Genomic DNA, 15,245 nt, shown 5'->3' on the forward strand with positions numbered 1-15,245 from the left:
CAAGCAGGATTACATGTGAAAGTGATAAATAAATCAGGCTTTCCGAAATTACGTACTATGGCCATGGCATCCTGATTGTTTTGTTGCATGTACGAGTTTCTTGGACTTTCTGGAAATGTGGACGGTAATATGATCATTTTGCTTACACGTACATTGTTATTTTCAGCGTTTGCTTGCAGTGCGTCTGATAGATCCACGCACAGATCTTGTTGATGTAAACTAAGATAGTTGAGACGCGCGCCCTCTGTTTTAACATACGCATCTACAACATACTGTTGGAATAGTTTGCCGCTGGAGTGCAAAATACTAATTTTTTTTAAATACTAAATCTATTCCTCATTGCTAATCTGTACGCGTAAAACTGGCATTGAGTAAGCCTTATTCGCTTGGCGGTTCTTTTATTGGGAACATGTAAATCTTTGTGCCAGACAATGCCTCCATAAGGGAATAAAAGTGGGTAAACCATAGGATCGCAATTCATATTGAGCATGGAAATCTGTTTACAGGAGTTGCCTATAGGATAGATGCAAATGTCCCTTTCGGCAGGTGTTTCTCCATCTTCTCCGACGAAAATCGCTGCAACATCGGTGTGACATGTCGGGGCATTGTATCGTTGTAAGTCCTGACTAGGGTTTTCCTTGAAAACCATTCGTACAGATGCTGTTGGATTGGACTGAGCGATTTCATGCATGTGTTTGTATGATTTAGCAAAGGGGTTGATGGTTCTGAGCATAGAATCTAGCTGGAGAAGTACATTTTCGCTGCATGCAGAGTTTGCTTTATTTTGTAAGCGTACTTCAGTAGCTTGTGCTGTGTCAAAAACTTACAACTGTCCATATCCTGGAGAGGTAGAAATGTTAGAGTATAGCGGAGAGATTTGATGATAAATTTGCCCGTGTATTTTAAAACAGTATGGTCCGTTGCCAGGAGGTTGAGTTATCTGTGCACCCATGGAAGCAAACACTAGAGAAGAGTTGTATTCTCGAATGTGTTCACGATAATTTTTAGCTTCTGATGTTTGATGTGCAAGAAGCTGTTGTAAAGACACAGGTGGCTCCTGCAAAGGTGGTAAAGCTACTTTACCGTTGTGGCAGCACCTCGAGTACTTGTTGGATGTATTACGCTCAGCAGGCCAGTATAGTGCATGACATGGAAGAGGACGAATAGGAATCAAGAAATGCAGTGTCGGCTGCGTGTGGGCGGGACCGGTTTTGAAGTGGAAGCAGGACGAACCAGAAGAGAAATATATATAAGAGATTATTACAGGGGCAATATACTGCACCTGTAGGTAAACTCACTGCATATTTCTCATATTTTATACTAGCTCATATCTATCATTGCACATAAACCTAGTTAATCATGAACACACAATGATCTTTGAAATGTTTTTTGAGGTGACCCTTGCTTTGAATTTACAGTAGTTTGCAGGCCATCCCTTATGAAGAACCATGGTCTTTCCCAATAGAGACCCCAGTGAAGGCTTTCATCCAGGTGTTCAGAACCAGGAGTCGGCTATAGTCTTTGTCCAATCTTCTCAACATTATCAGGGATCTAGAAATAACGATCTTTGGGAAGAATATGATCCTTTAAGGTTGAAACAAGCAACAAGAGCTAATTTTCAATACATCTCACTGGCAGCAGCAAAAGTTGTTTATCCCAAGATGTAACGGTATCACCTCAAAATTTCTTTTCTTGTGCTTCTTGAACACCAACAAGGATTTGAATGTAGAACCAATGTAGACACAGGACCTGCCTTAGGTTTGGTGCTCCCTGGTACAAGGACACTAGTTTATGCCCTACCCTAATTAATATGCACAATATCATCACTCATCAGCACCATGATTACACTAGCATTGGCCAAAGCAGACCAAATGGGAGTCCTCTAGACAATGGAGACTCGTTCACCTTTTACTGTCACTTACTAATGGCCATGCTGCTCACTGTTGGAGACGTCCTCCCTCATTCATTAACCCTGTGGGAGAGAAGTGACAACCTATCTGACTCCTAGTATTCAGAATTTTACCGTAGTTACTCATGATGTGTAGACAGAGTATAGAAATGCAAAGCAGTGTTTATTGGAGTAGAGTAATTGCCATTTAATTTGATATTGCTTAGTGTGAATGTAAAACCCTTATAAACTTATACCCTGGTTTAAAAAAAATAAAAAGCTTCTTACCAGTCAAATAAAAATAACTTAAATAAGGATATGAAAGCAAAAGATGCATCTGTGCAAGGGAAAGAGTGCATTGTGTAGGCTGCTTTGAGCAAATTGTCCTTTATACTTTTTTCTACATGGGGTTCTAAAACCAAGTTATGTTGTTCACAGGCAACTGGCTGACTACTTTACTAATAAATAGCTTGGATTATTAAAATATATGCAAAACATCTCATCTTCTCCAGAGTGGTTGGCACCCCACTTGGCCTTGGAGTTATAAATTAGGTAGACATTGTCACCTAAGGTTTTCATATGAGTTACAAACTGAAAGAAAAAAACACATATAGACATTTAAACAAAAAAAAAAATGCACATAGATTTTTTAGACAAAATACATGCATGTATATTCTAACCTAGAATTAATAAAAATATCTAATGCAATGTTATTGCTCTGTGAGTAAAATAGCTGTGAGTAAAGTTAAACATTCGTAAAGAAAAACAAAACACTCCTCTGTTGTATGTCCCACAGGTCACTGAAGCTTGTCTGAACAATTGCACCAGCTAAATGTATTTTTAAATAAAATGCCAACAGTGACAAAATGGCAGTTTTTCTCTACAGTATATTCCCGATGGGCAAGGTCTGTGAGCTTCTCTTAAAAAAAAAGAAAAGATTGTAATGTATAAAAATGTATAGAATTTAGAATTAGAAGCTGTAGAATTTACATAATATACAAAGCTGAAGATCTAAACAGGTATGTCACAACAGCTAGCAATGCCAAACAAAGTTATAAGTGTACAATGGCTCACATTCAGTGGCACAGTTGTGTAAGTCAATGTGAGAACACACCATTGACACTAACTTGCCATTCTTAAACTCCCATCTTTCAATCCTTCCCAGGTAATTAAGATTTAATTTTAAAATGGTATTTTAATGTATCTGTGATTTTATGGTTAATTTAATAATGATTGATGTATTACTGTATACTTGTGCAGTGTACTGTTGTCTGAAATAGATTAAGAGCACAGCATTTGAACTTCAGTTTTTTTACCTTGGGATATTAATGTTTCAACCATCTAAAGCAGTGGTTCCCAAACTCAGTTCAGGAGACCACTGTAGCTACTTGTTTTTGTTTTAACCAAATTCACAATCATTGATAATAATTCATCTGATTTAATTAGGTTGGAAGCATGATTTAATTAGATGGTCTTTTTTCACTCTTGTTCTGCATTCAGGAAAACACACTGTATGATTTTTACATTCATAAGACATTTAGAAATATTTATATTTTTGCTATAGCTTTAAATGCTTAACTGTGTTTTGTTGTTTTTGTATTATTTTGCCCTTTTTATGTGTAGTTTATTCATTTTACTGTACCCTAATAATAATTAAAAACAAATGGAGCAAACACCCAGGTAAACAATGAATGATGAAAGGAAGCAACTACTTCAGTGTCAGCCCCACTAATTAGTAAATAATGGATTAAATTATCAGAATGCCCAGAAAAACATAATAAAAATATTGTTAAATGGTAAAAAAGGAAAAAAATGTATTTTCCCCACTGCTTAGTACATTTTAATATAAATTTACCAAATTTAGCTTTGTAATTTCTACATTGACCCCAAACCACACAGAACAAAAACCAGCAGGTACAGTGGGTCCCCAGGTGTGATGGTCCAGGTTGGCTCCACACTCCCTGGTCGCTTCCGGGAGCCTCTTGAACCTGGAACCGTCAATAATCATGAGCTGGGGAAATAAGGACACACACAGTCAGCAAGGGATTTGTGCAGAAGTGTTCAGTACTTTTATTACAATCCAAACAAAAATGAATAGTGTCCAAAGAGCAGTAGAGTTCTTTCAAAAAACAGTCAATAAATAAATCTATAAGATCCAAGTGTCCAGACACAATGCCTCTCTAAAATTTGGCGTCTCCACAATTTATCTCTTCAGGACCTCACAGCATGAGGAGATGCCTGCTGAATGGTGCAGATTTCAATTAATCCCGGGTTTTGGGTCCTACTGCGAGTCCATCTATGTCCATAGGACTCTCCTCCGAACCCCACACATGTCTTCATCAGCCAGTCCATCAGTGTCAAGTCGGAGACACCATACAACAGGGCCACTTCTACTCCTTTCTATAGTTGCTGTAAGGAGCTCCTGTTCTCAGGTCCCACACTAAAGCACAGGCCTGCTGCTCGCTTCCTCAGGGCATACTCCCGACCACCTGCCTCCTATTCTAACAACATGGGCTCCTCACTGTTCTGCCTCTTTTTCCTCCTATAACCTCCATTCTTTCTCTTCTCTTTTCTTTTCTATGGTCCTCTTGATCTTTTTTCTGATCTTTTTGTTCTTCCTTCTCTTCCATGCAGGCACCCTTTATATGGTACAGGTGCGGTCCTCCACCTACTCCAAAGTGTGAATGAGGCACCTGACTGATCTGCTTGCATTTGCACATGAATGCTTAATCAGCCAAGCAGCACAATCAACCCTGGAGCAAGCGTTGGCATGCACACACCCACACCCTCTCAGAGCCTACATGATCCGGGACCCAATTTATTTAAAACCACACTTCACCATGGATCTCTTCTTACACCAGGACCGAGTTTGGGAGCCAATGATCTAAAGAATAGTTTCCCAAGAAATGACGGATTGAGATGTTCACATCAATTAAAATATGACGATACTTGTTTATGATTACTACAGGATCAAGCTTTTTTTTTTAGTATAACGTATACAAGTACATTTCTTCATAATAGCTTCATTGGTAATCTTCAATATATTTTTTCTAAACTGTTTTCCATTTTTGTAATTAATATTTGTCCTTAAAACATTACTTAAAAGGTAAATTTAGTTTTCAAATGCAAAATGTCAAAACACTCCTAAAATGTAAAAATATATGTTGATTTTCAGGGATTTCCAGGAGATATTGGTGTTCCAGGTCCAAATGGCCCTGAAGGTCCAAAGGTAAATCCTTTTTTTTTTTTTTTTTTTTTTTTTTTTTGAACGTTTTTATAGTTTGATTAAAGGGTTGTTTAGACTTTTGAGCAAGTGTTACAACTTTAAAATTACAGGCCACAAATATGTTTTTAAAGATAAACAGAGCATTTTTAGAGTGTAGAAAAATATTTGCTAAATTTAAACACAGCTTAATATGATAATCAGTTTAACAATCTATGTCAAAAGACAGCATGTTTGAATGAATATTTTAAATAATGAAAGCCAAAAAGGATTTCTGGCATATTGAATTCATTGATTATACTGTACATGTGTGTCTAGTCATTTAAGAAGTAAAAGATGAACAACAAAGTGTGCTTATTCTGTTTAGCTTATGTTGTATCCATCAATGTGAACTACTTCTTTTTCTCTGTGCAGGTCAAACAGACTAATCTTTCTTACTCAAAGTGACTAATACCTTCCAGTTTTCATAGTTCATTGATCCTTATTAAAGTGGAACTAAGTGCAGCTTTAATTGTTTTTCTGCCAGTTTTTTATGTCTTGGTGAAACTATGCTAAATATTCTCTAAACTTTATTCTACCACATTTGATATTTTTTATTTTTTAGTTTTGCATATATTGTATGCATTTTATGAATGCATATAATATGTCTGAAACCAAAGATGCCTGGCATTAGAGTGATAATGTTCATTTGCTGATAGTAACATGTGTTCTGCTTATAAAGTGTTTTTCTGAATTTACTCTCTTTGTTCACGCAACATATGCTTTAGTTATTGTTTGTAATGCATAATTTAATTTGTCTTTAATGTTACTGTTGTTAATATTTAGCTTTCTTACTTTTTTTGGCTTTCTTTCTTTCTTCTTCTTTTCTTACTTTCATACACATATAGAACCTGTAGGTGTTTTTATGTTTTTTTCAGTGTAGTTTGAGAGAAAATTGACTAAAGGAGGATATTAGTGCACTTTATATATCCTGGCAGTGTACTGTGATTACTTTAAAACATTTTTTTAACGGTACTATTTATCTTTTCTGTTAACATAATACAGCCAATGAGGGCCCACTGAAAACTGAGTTTATGAACATCAAGTGACATGGTCTGAAAGTTGCCTTCAGCAATATATAGAATTACAGTGCAGATTGTAAAAAAATGTTTTGAAGTGCATGACACCAAGTTTTTTTTAAAGTCTGACACAAATCCCAGTGACCTTGAGGTACACATAATCTTTTATAAGGTGAAAACTCACCTAACACTTGATATTTTCCCCCTTATCAACAACTTTACAAATTAGCTAAGCACTAATTGTACACTCCCAGAAATTCAGGAAAACCACTATTGGAGTTAACAGAGGATGATCTTTGCTGAGGATAATCACAATACTATAATCATTACATCAGTATACCACAAGATCAAATACTGTAAATAAGTAAGCTGATACTTACAAACACACAGGGCAGACACACATTCCAATTGAGTTGTTTATTCTGCTAAAAAATCATATAGTTTGCCTCACCCTCAATTTTAAGGATATAATCACTGCTGCAGTAAATCCTGTGAATTAATTAACCCATACAGGGTACAAACTGTCCTCCTCTTTGTGCTATTGGAGATGGTGGTGCAACAAAAGGAATTTAGAAAAATAGTTCATAACCTCAAACGTCATTGTATTGGAAAACAAAAAACCTAAAATCACTCTTTTTGTCTGAGGCATTCATTAAACATCAAGAGTATTTAATGGTGACTGTTGTGAAGAACTATACTGGTTTAGGGATTAAATTACAACCAATACGCACATCTGGTCAGACATAGATGAAGATGTCCAGAGTCTACATATTAATTCATTCAAATGTGCACAGTTGTGGGTGGCGTAGTGGTAGCGCTGCTGCCTAGCAGTTAGGAGACCTGGGTTCGCTTCCCGGGTCCTCCCTGCGTGGAGTTTGCATGTTCTTCCTGTGTCTGCCTGGGTTTCCTCCGAGTCCACAGACATGCAGGTTAGGTGCATTGGCGGCCCTAAATTGTGCTTGGTGTGTGTGTGTGTGTGAGCACTGCGGTGAGCTGGCGCCCTGCATGGGGTTTGTTTCCTGCCTTGTGCCCTGTGTTGGCAGGGATTGGCTCCAGCAAACTTCCGTGACCCTGTAGTTAGGATATAGCTGGTTGGATAATGGATGGATACACAAATGTGAAGGTTTAGTCTAAAATAAAAAATAAACATAAATTAGCTGTCACTTTCTTTCTGTTAAATGTGTCAATGTTAACAATAGTTATTAAAAGGGCACTTTATTTATCCACTAGGTGGCAAACTACACTCAGAATAATATCAATATTGGAAATTGCTAGAATGTAAAACAATGTATTTAATTAAACAAATATATCACTCTTAATATATATGTATATTATAAATGAGGAAACTATAGTACTATAATTCTAACTCTAGGAAAATGGTGTTCAACCATCCTTTAGTTTCCTCTATACATTTTAGAAACTGTACTGAAACATTATATAAATATTCAAATATAGAAGCTTAATCATAAACAACATACTTTAAGAACAAACAATTGAATTACATTTACATTACATATGTGTATGCATGTATGTATACTAGGGGGTTCGCCCCCTGCTTGCTGTGCTCGCCAAATCCCCCGGTCTGCGCTACGCACCAGCCACTTTGCATCCGATCTCATTAAAGTTTCGATAAATTCTGAAAAGAATGATACCAAACATATATATGTAGGTTTTAAAAGAAGTTTGATTTAAAGCGTGACATTAAAACATTACATAACATCGTTGCACTTTTAGGCTTAGGAATTTCTGTAAATAGTGTAGATATATACTGTATATAATTATGCAAGCATTCACATTTAATGAACAAACTAATTTACAAGGTTCAAAGGGAAGCACTCTAACTGGCCAAGTTCCAACTCAGTACAGGCCAATCACAATGACTAATAAATTCAAGTTGGACTACAACTTAATTAAAGAGAAACAGCACAAAATACCATATTGTCTTTTCAACAGTGACAATTAGAAAGAAATCACTAGTTTGACTATTTCTCATTTTGTTGTTAAATTAAAGCATATTTAAATAGGACTACTACTGCTACTCCTGTAGAAGTAAAACAGTATATCCTTCATGTTTAACACAACATTAAGTATTAAGGTGTCTTCAGAATTATTTTGAAAAGATTATTTTTGGAATTACTTCATTGACCAGTACTCACTCCCTTTGTTTTAACAACATAAAGTAGGTGACCATGCTAAACAATTTATAAGAGTTTATAATTGCACAAAAAATATCTATGACTTTTTGTGATCTCACAATTTAAACAGCAGATTATATCAAATAAGCTGCCAATGGATCTTCAAGATGTACTTGCTAGGAGGAAGAAGCTGCAGAGGTTTGTAAAAATATTAGTAAAGATTTGAATTTGCTAATAGCATCATGTGGTCCATCGTAACAAGATGTTAACAAGTTAGAAAATGTTTCCGTGGTATAACATTCAGGCTGATATTGGACATGGACTTGGTTAACTGACTGTTTTGAAAACTGGAGCATTTTAAATTTTTGTGTAGTTACTTCATCCATCCATCCATCATCCAACCTGCTATATCCTAACTACAGGGTCACGGGGGTCTGCTGGAGCCAATTCCAGCCAACACATGGCACAAGGTAGGAAACAAACCCCGGGCAGGATGCCAGCCCACCGCAGAGTTACTTAATCCAAGGCTGGCATATCACATTTTTGTTTATTAAAAATTTTTATAACAATGAGTCATTCAGAAATAACAGTGCTAGATTATAATTACATGTATTAACAATGTATATAAAATGCATGTTTTTAATAGCATTTTAAAATACCATATAGTATAGTTTGCAGATTTTGTTTTTTTTTTCTCCAGTCTTCCTGGAGTTTTGTTTTTTCAAGAAGTATCCAGCTGCAGTCAGGACAGTTTTAAGCCTCCGACATATCCGAACACTTTTTTGTATTTGTGTGAGAAACATGAAGATGTTTATTTTAAACTCTTGTATAACTGTACCATTAAATAATTTACTAACTGGGTTGGTCCAGAATGATGTTAATTTTGTGAAGGCCCAAAACATATGGCCCAATGAGGCTAGAGCTCAATTGAAATGTTTACAAATTGGATCTTACCCTGGAAACATTTTGGACAGTTTTAAACAAGACAGATGTGCACTTGAACTGTAAAACTGCACACTGCAATGCTTCAAATTTACACTAAAAGCAGTACTTACAAGCGTTGCATCAAGTGTTTCATCAAACAAGTCATTCTCAGTAGAGTCAAAACTGTGATGAGAATCTGACTCAAGCTTTGTGCACAACAATGCATAAAGATAAGCTGTAACAGAAGTCATTTATTTCCTGTCATTTACGCACAGCAGTGTCATATAATGTAAATGGCTAGTCATTGATAACTGTACATCATTAGAATGATCTGAAACTCAGCTATCCAGTGATAATGAGCATCTCACTGTATAAGGCTTGAAGTAGGTGAGATATTTGACAAAGGTAGATTTATTCAATTGTAACATGCTGCTCACGTCGCAGTATACATGTGAAATTGCATATTTTACTAATGAAAGAGGGCAGACAACATGGAAACTTAAGATTTATGTAAAAGAAGACACCCTTGTGTATGTAAAAATATCATTATTCCTTTTGATTGACATCTGGGTTTACTGCAACATACAAAAACAACTTTGAAATATGGCTGTGTCTCGCCGGCAAGACATCTGGTGCATAAGTGGCTATGTTATGCTTGGTGTTTGTTAGAAGCCATATAACAAAACATGAAACCTTTTGGAAGAAGCATTTGATGAGACTAACTTGAGTTCTTTGGACTGAAGGCAAAGCACTATGTTTGTTTATCATAAATCAAATATAGCTTAACGCTCAGGAGTATCCACTATCATTACTGTTGTGATGGTGGCAGAATCATGCTCTAGGTTTGCTTTTCAGCAGAAGGGGCCATACAAATTGTTGCCATAAAGACTCAAATACCAGGAAATCCTTCAGCTGATTCTGTTTTAGTCAAGCGGAAATAAGTGTTTAGGTCAAAGATTCGTTTCCCAGCAGGATAGTGACCCGAAACACCCATCAAGCCTTACTAAGAAATAGCATAACATAAAAGAATTCTGGAAAGGCTAGAATTGGGACTTTAATTCAATTGGAAATCTACAGTATGATCTGGACATCAACCAATGCTGTCCATCTAATTTGTCAGAACTGCAGCAAATTTAAATTTAAAAATGAGCAAAATTTCAAAATCTAAATATGAAAATCCCACTCAGACACATTCAAGCAGACAGATGGCTTTATTCGTTACCATAGGACTATGGACAAAGTATTGAAATTTGAGTATTTCATTCTGGATGTTCTTGAATAAAATTTATATAGATTTTTTTTGTATTAGCGAAGAGAGATCATTATCTCCAAACATTAAAATGTAGTGGTTTAACAGGGAAAAAATGTAAAAAAAACTCAAGTGGACAAATACTTTCTGAAAGTCAGCTGTTGTATGTTTTTTATAATACTCTGTTTGGTACTTTGTACATTTACGATAAACTGGTGCTCTTCAGATTTGACTTGTGCCTTGCTCCTGATGCTGCCAGGACAGGTTCTGGTCCCTATGAGCCAAAAATATGCTAAGACGGCCCAGAAAATTAAGAAATGAATGAATATACAGTCATCCCTCACCTATCACGGGGGTTATGTTCCAGAGCCCCCCGTGATAGGTGAAAATCCGTGAAGTAGCGACCTTATATTTATTTTATTATTTATATATATTTTTAAGGCTTTATAAACCCTTCCCACACTCTTATAGACCTTACCGCCTTATTACGTCCACTTACAACTCGTTTTGCGCTCTGGTTAAAGGACACTTTTTTTTCCTCCTTTTTAAATAAAAATCGTGGACTCATTGATGCCATAATGGTGTCCTACAGCGGTGTAGCTGTTCCCTTCCTTCAACATATCCAAACGTTTTCGGTAATCGTTAGCATCTTCCGTTGGAGCTTGGGCACGGCCTCTGAAGCAGTAGCAGGAGCAGATCGTTTTGCAGCCATAACGAAGGGCTTGACTATGCACAAAGATAAACACAGAAGAGCACAAAAGTTAACTCTTTACACAGCGAAACACATTGATGCTGAAGAGACTTCCTGGTTAACTCAGAGAAATTGAATTCGGCACACCGTCGCTGAGCCAATCAGTACACAGGAACTTAACTGCGTGCTCTGATTGGGTAGCTTCTCAGTCATCCGCCAGTAGCATCCCTTGTATGAAATCAACTGGGCAAACCAACTGAGGAAGCATGTACTAGAAGTAAAAAGAACCATCGTCTGCAGAAACCCGCGAAGCAGCAAAAAATCCGCGTTATATGTTTACATATAAAATCCGCGATAGAGTGAAGCCGCGAAAGTCGAAGCGCGATATAGTGAGGGATTACTATATTTTATGATTTCTTTGTTTATTTGTCACTGTCTTGGACAGGCAAAATCACCATTTTGTGACTGCAGTCATTTTGTGTGGAGGGCCACAGTGGATTGCTTTTGCAGCAAGTTTTGCTCTGGCGAGCTGTTATGAACTGTAATTGAACACTAGAACGTTATTCACATATGTTTGAGCAGTGCCATGAGCCCCATGAGTGACACAGTGAGATGTTTAATGTTGTACTACTTCTGAGTATTTGTCAGTCTATACACATTTTTCTTCCATATTATCATAATGTATAAATAACCTAAGAATCATAAATTTGAATGGCCACTAAAACAAATGCCAGATCTATTTCCATCTATTCCCACAGAAAAACCGGATACTTTATAGATTAACACCCTTGACAAGATAAACTGTTTTGAAAATATTTTAAAGATCAAAGCTTCTGGAACAGGCAGTCCATCAGTAAAGTAGCAAATTACCTGCGTGTAACATCATGACGTAAATTACAGAAGGTGAGAGAGAGAACCACTCACCCGGACATCAAAGACAAGAGCAAAGTCTTTTTCTTTAGTAAGGTTATTTCTCTTTCATAAATATTGTTCTAAAGTGTCTGAACTTGGAATGACTGCAGAGGATTTGAATACAGATAGATAGATAGATAGATAGATAGATAGATAGATAGATAGATAGATAGATAGATAGATAGATAGATAGATAGATAGATAGATAGATAGATAGATAGATAGATAGATAGATAGATAGATAGATACTTTATTAATCCCAAGGGGAAATTCACATACTCCAGCAGCAGCATACTGATACAAAAAACAATGTTAGATTAAAGATTGATAATAATGCAGGTAAAAACAGACAATAACTTTGTATAATGTTAACGTTTAACATTCCCCCCCCCTCCCCCCCCGGGTGGAACTGAAGAGTCACATAGTTTGGGGGAGGAACGATCTTTTCAGTCTGTCAGTGGAGCAGGACAGTGACAGCAGTCTGTCGCTGAAGCTGCTCTTCTGTCTGGAGATGACACTGTTTAGTGGATGCAGTGGATTCTCCATAATTGATAGGAGCCTGCGTAGCTCCCGTCGCTCAGCCACAGATGTCAAACTGTCCAGCTCCATGCCAACAATAGAGCCTGCCTTCTTCACCAGTTTGTCCAGGCGTGAGGCGTCTTTCTTCTTAATGCTGCCTCCCCAGCACACCACCGCGCAGAAGAGGGCGCTCGCCACAACCGTCTGATAGAACATCTGCAGCATCTTATTGCAGATGTTGAAGGACGCCAGCCTTCTAAGGAAGTATAACCAGCTCTGTCCTTTCTTACACAGAGCATCAGTATTGGCAGTCCAGTCTAATTTATCATCCACCTGCTCTCTCAGGTATTTATAGGTCTACACCATCTGCACACAGTCGCCTCTGATGATCACGGGGTCCATGAGGGGTCTGGGCCTCCTAAAATCCACCACCAGCTCCTTGGTTTTGCTGGTGTTCAGGTGTAGGTGGTTTGAGTCGTACCATTTAACAAAGTCATTGATTAGGTCCCTATACTCCTCCTCCTTCCCACTCCTGATGCAGCTCACGATAGCAGTGCCATCAACGAACTTTTGCACGTGGCAGGACTCCGAGTTGTATTGGAAGTCCGATGTATATAGGCTTAACAGGACCGGAGAAAGTACAGTCCCCTGTGGCGCTCCTGTGTTGCTGACCACAATGTCAGATGTGCAGTTCCCAAGACGCACATACTGAGGTCTGTCTTTAAGATAGTCCACGATCCATGCCACCAGGTATGAATCTACTCCCATCTCTGTCAGCTTGTCCCTAAGGAGCAGAGGTTGGATTGTGTTGAAGGCGCTAGAGAAGTCTAGAAACATAATTCTTACAGCACCACTGCCTCTGTCCAAGTGGGAGAGGGATCGGTGAAGCATACTGATGATGGCATCCTCCACTCTCACCTTCTCCTGATATGCAAACTGCAGAGGGTCGAGGGCGTGTTGAACCTGTGGCCTCAGGTGGTGAAACAGCAGCCTCTCCATGGTCTTCATCACATGTGACGTCAGAGCAACAGGCCGGAAGTCATTCAGCTCACTAGGACGTGATACCTTTGGGACTGGGGTGTTCCAGGCTCAGGTTGAAGATGCGCTGTAGAGGACCCCCAGCTCCGATGCACAGACCTTCAGCAGTCGTGGCGATACTCGATCTGGACCCGCTGCTTTGCTGGCACGAAGTCTCCTCAGCTCTCTGCTCACCTGCGCTGTTGTAATTATGGTAGGGGATGTCTCTCCTATGCTGGTATCAGCAGAAGGATGTGTGGAGGGTGCAGTACTCCGAGGTGAGAGTGAGATTGGGTTAGGGTGGTCAAACCTGTTAAAGAAGTTGTTCATTCGGTTTGCTCTCTTCACGTCTCTCTCGATGGTGGCACCCCGCTTTGAGCTGCAGCCAGTGATGATCTTCATCCCATCCCACACTTCCTTCATGCTGTTATTCTGGAACTTCTGCTCCAGCTTTCTCCTGTACTGCTCCTTCGCCACCCTGAGCTGGACTCGAGTTCCTTCTGCACGCGCTTGAGCTCATGCTGATCACCGTCTTTAAAAACCCTTTTCTTCTGGTTCAAAAGGCCCTTGATGTCACTTGTAATCCATGGCTTGTTGTTAGCATAGCAGCGTACAGTTCTTACTGGAACTACAATGTCCATACAGAAGTTGATGTAGTCAGTAGTGCAGTCAACAACCTCCTCAATGTTCTCACTATGTGATCCCTGCAGGATATCCCAGTCTGTAGTTCCAAAGCATTCTCTCAGAGCCTGCTCTGCCTCCGGGGACCACTTCCTGAATGAACGTGTGATTATAGGTAGGACCCTCACTCTTGGTTTGTAGTGAGGCTGAAGCAGAACCAGGTTATGATCTGCTTTCCCAAGCGCAGGCAGCGGGGTGGCGCTGTATGCGTCTTTAACGTTTGCATACAGTAAATCAATAGTCTTATTTCCCCGGGTGTTACAGTCCACATACTGGGAGAAGGCAGGTAATGTTTTGTCCAGCGTCACATGGTTAAAGTCTCCAGCGATTAGCACAAGCGCCTCAGGGTGCTGTGTTTTATAACTTACAGTCAAATACTTACAGTTTGTAATTTACAGTCAAATTAGATCACTAAAAAATGAAAGTGTAGATATAATAAAGTAATAAACCAACATGAAAGCTCTTACAGGCTCCTAGATGCTTACAGTCAGGCTCCAGTAAAAACACAGGGAAAGAAATTTGTAAGAGCACAAATATTTCAGTGAAAGATTTGCAAAAAGGCGCATCATTTTCTTTTCCTGACATCAACAGCTATAATATGTGGTAAACATTGCTTATTATATTCACCATATTATGTCCTGAATCAAATAAAGTTTGCACACTTCTTTTCTTAGCTTTGTTTTTCTTTGTTTGTATGCTTCTTGACTTTAACTTCAATGTTACTTCATACATGTATTATAAAAGACACAGTGTGGAAACACTTAATATATTTATAAGTTCTCCTTGTACACAATAATGGAGCACTCAAAAAATGAAGGAATGATATTTTAAATATTTTGTTTCACTTTATTTGTTAAAATATATATTACAGAACATGACAGCATAAAATAAAGCCATGATAAAAGTTAAAAATCAGGAGGAATTTTAAGTCAGAAATAATAACTATAA

General features: G+C 38.1%; 1 protein-coding gene across 1 annotated transcript in view; it reads left to right on the forward strand.

Moving 5' to 3' along the window:
• Nucleotides 1–15,245, forward strand: part of LOC114659194 (collagen alpha-1(XXIV) chain) — a 338,513-nt gene that overhangs the window by 194,493 nt on the left and 128,775 nt on the right. Inside the window, exon 20 of the mRNA XM_028811519.2 lies at nucleotides 5,064–5,117. Coding sequence (XP_028667352.1) covers nucleotides 5,064–5,117 — 54 coding nt within the window. The remainder of the gene's footprint in view (nucleotides 1–5,063; nucleotides 5,118–15,245) is intronic.

Source organism: Erpetoichthys calabaricus, chromosome 10 (assembly GCF_900747795.2).
Source record: "Erpetoichthys calabaricus chromosome 10, fErpCal1.3, whole genome shotgun sequence".
Taxonomy (NCBI): Eukaryota; Metazoa; Chordata; class Cladistia; order Polypteriformes; family Polypteridae; genus Erpetoichthys; species Erpetoichthys calabaricus.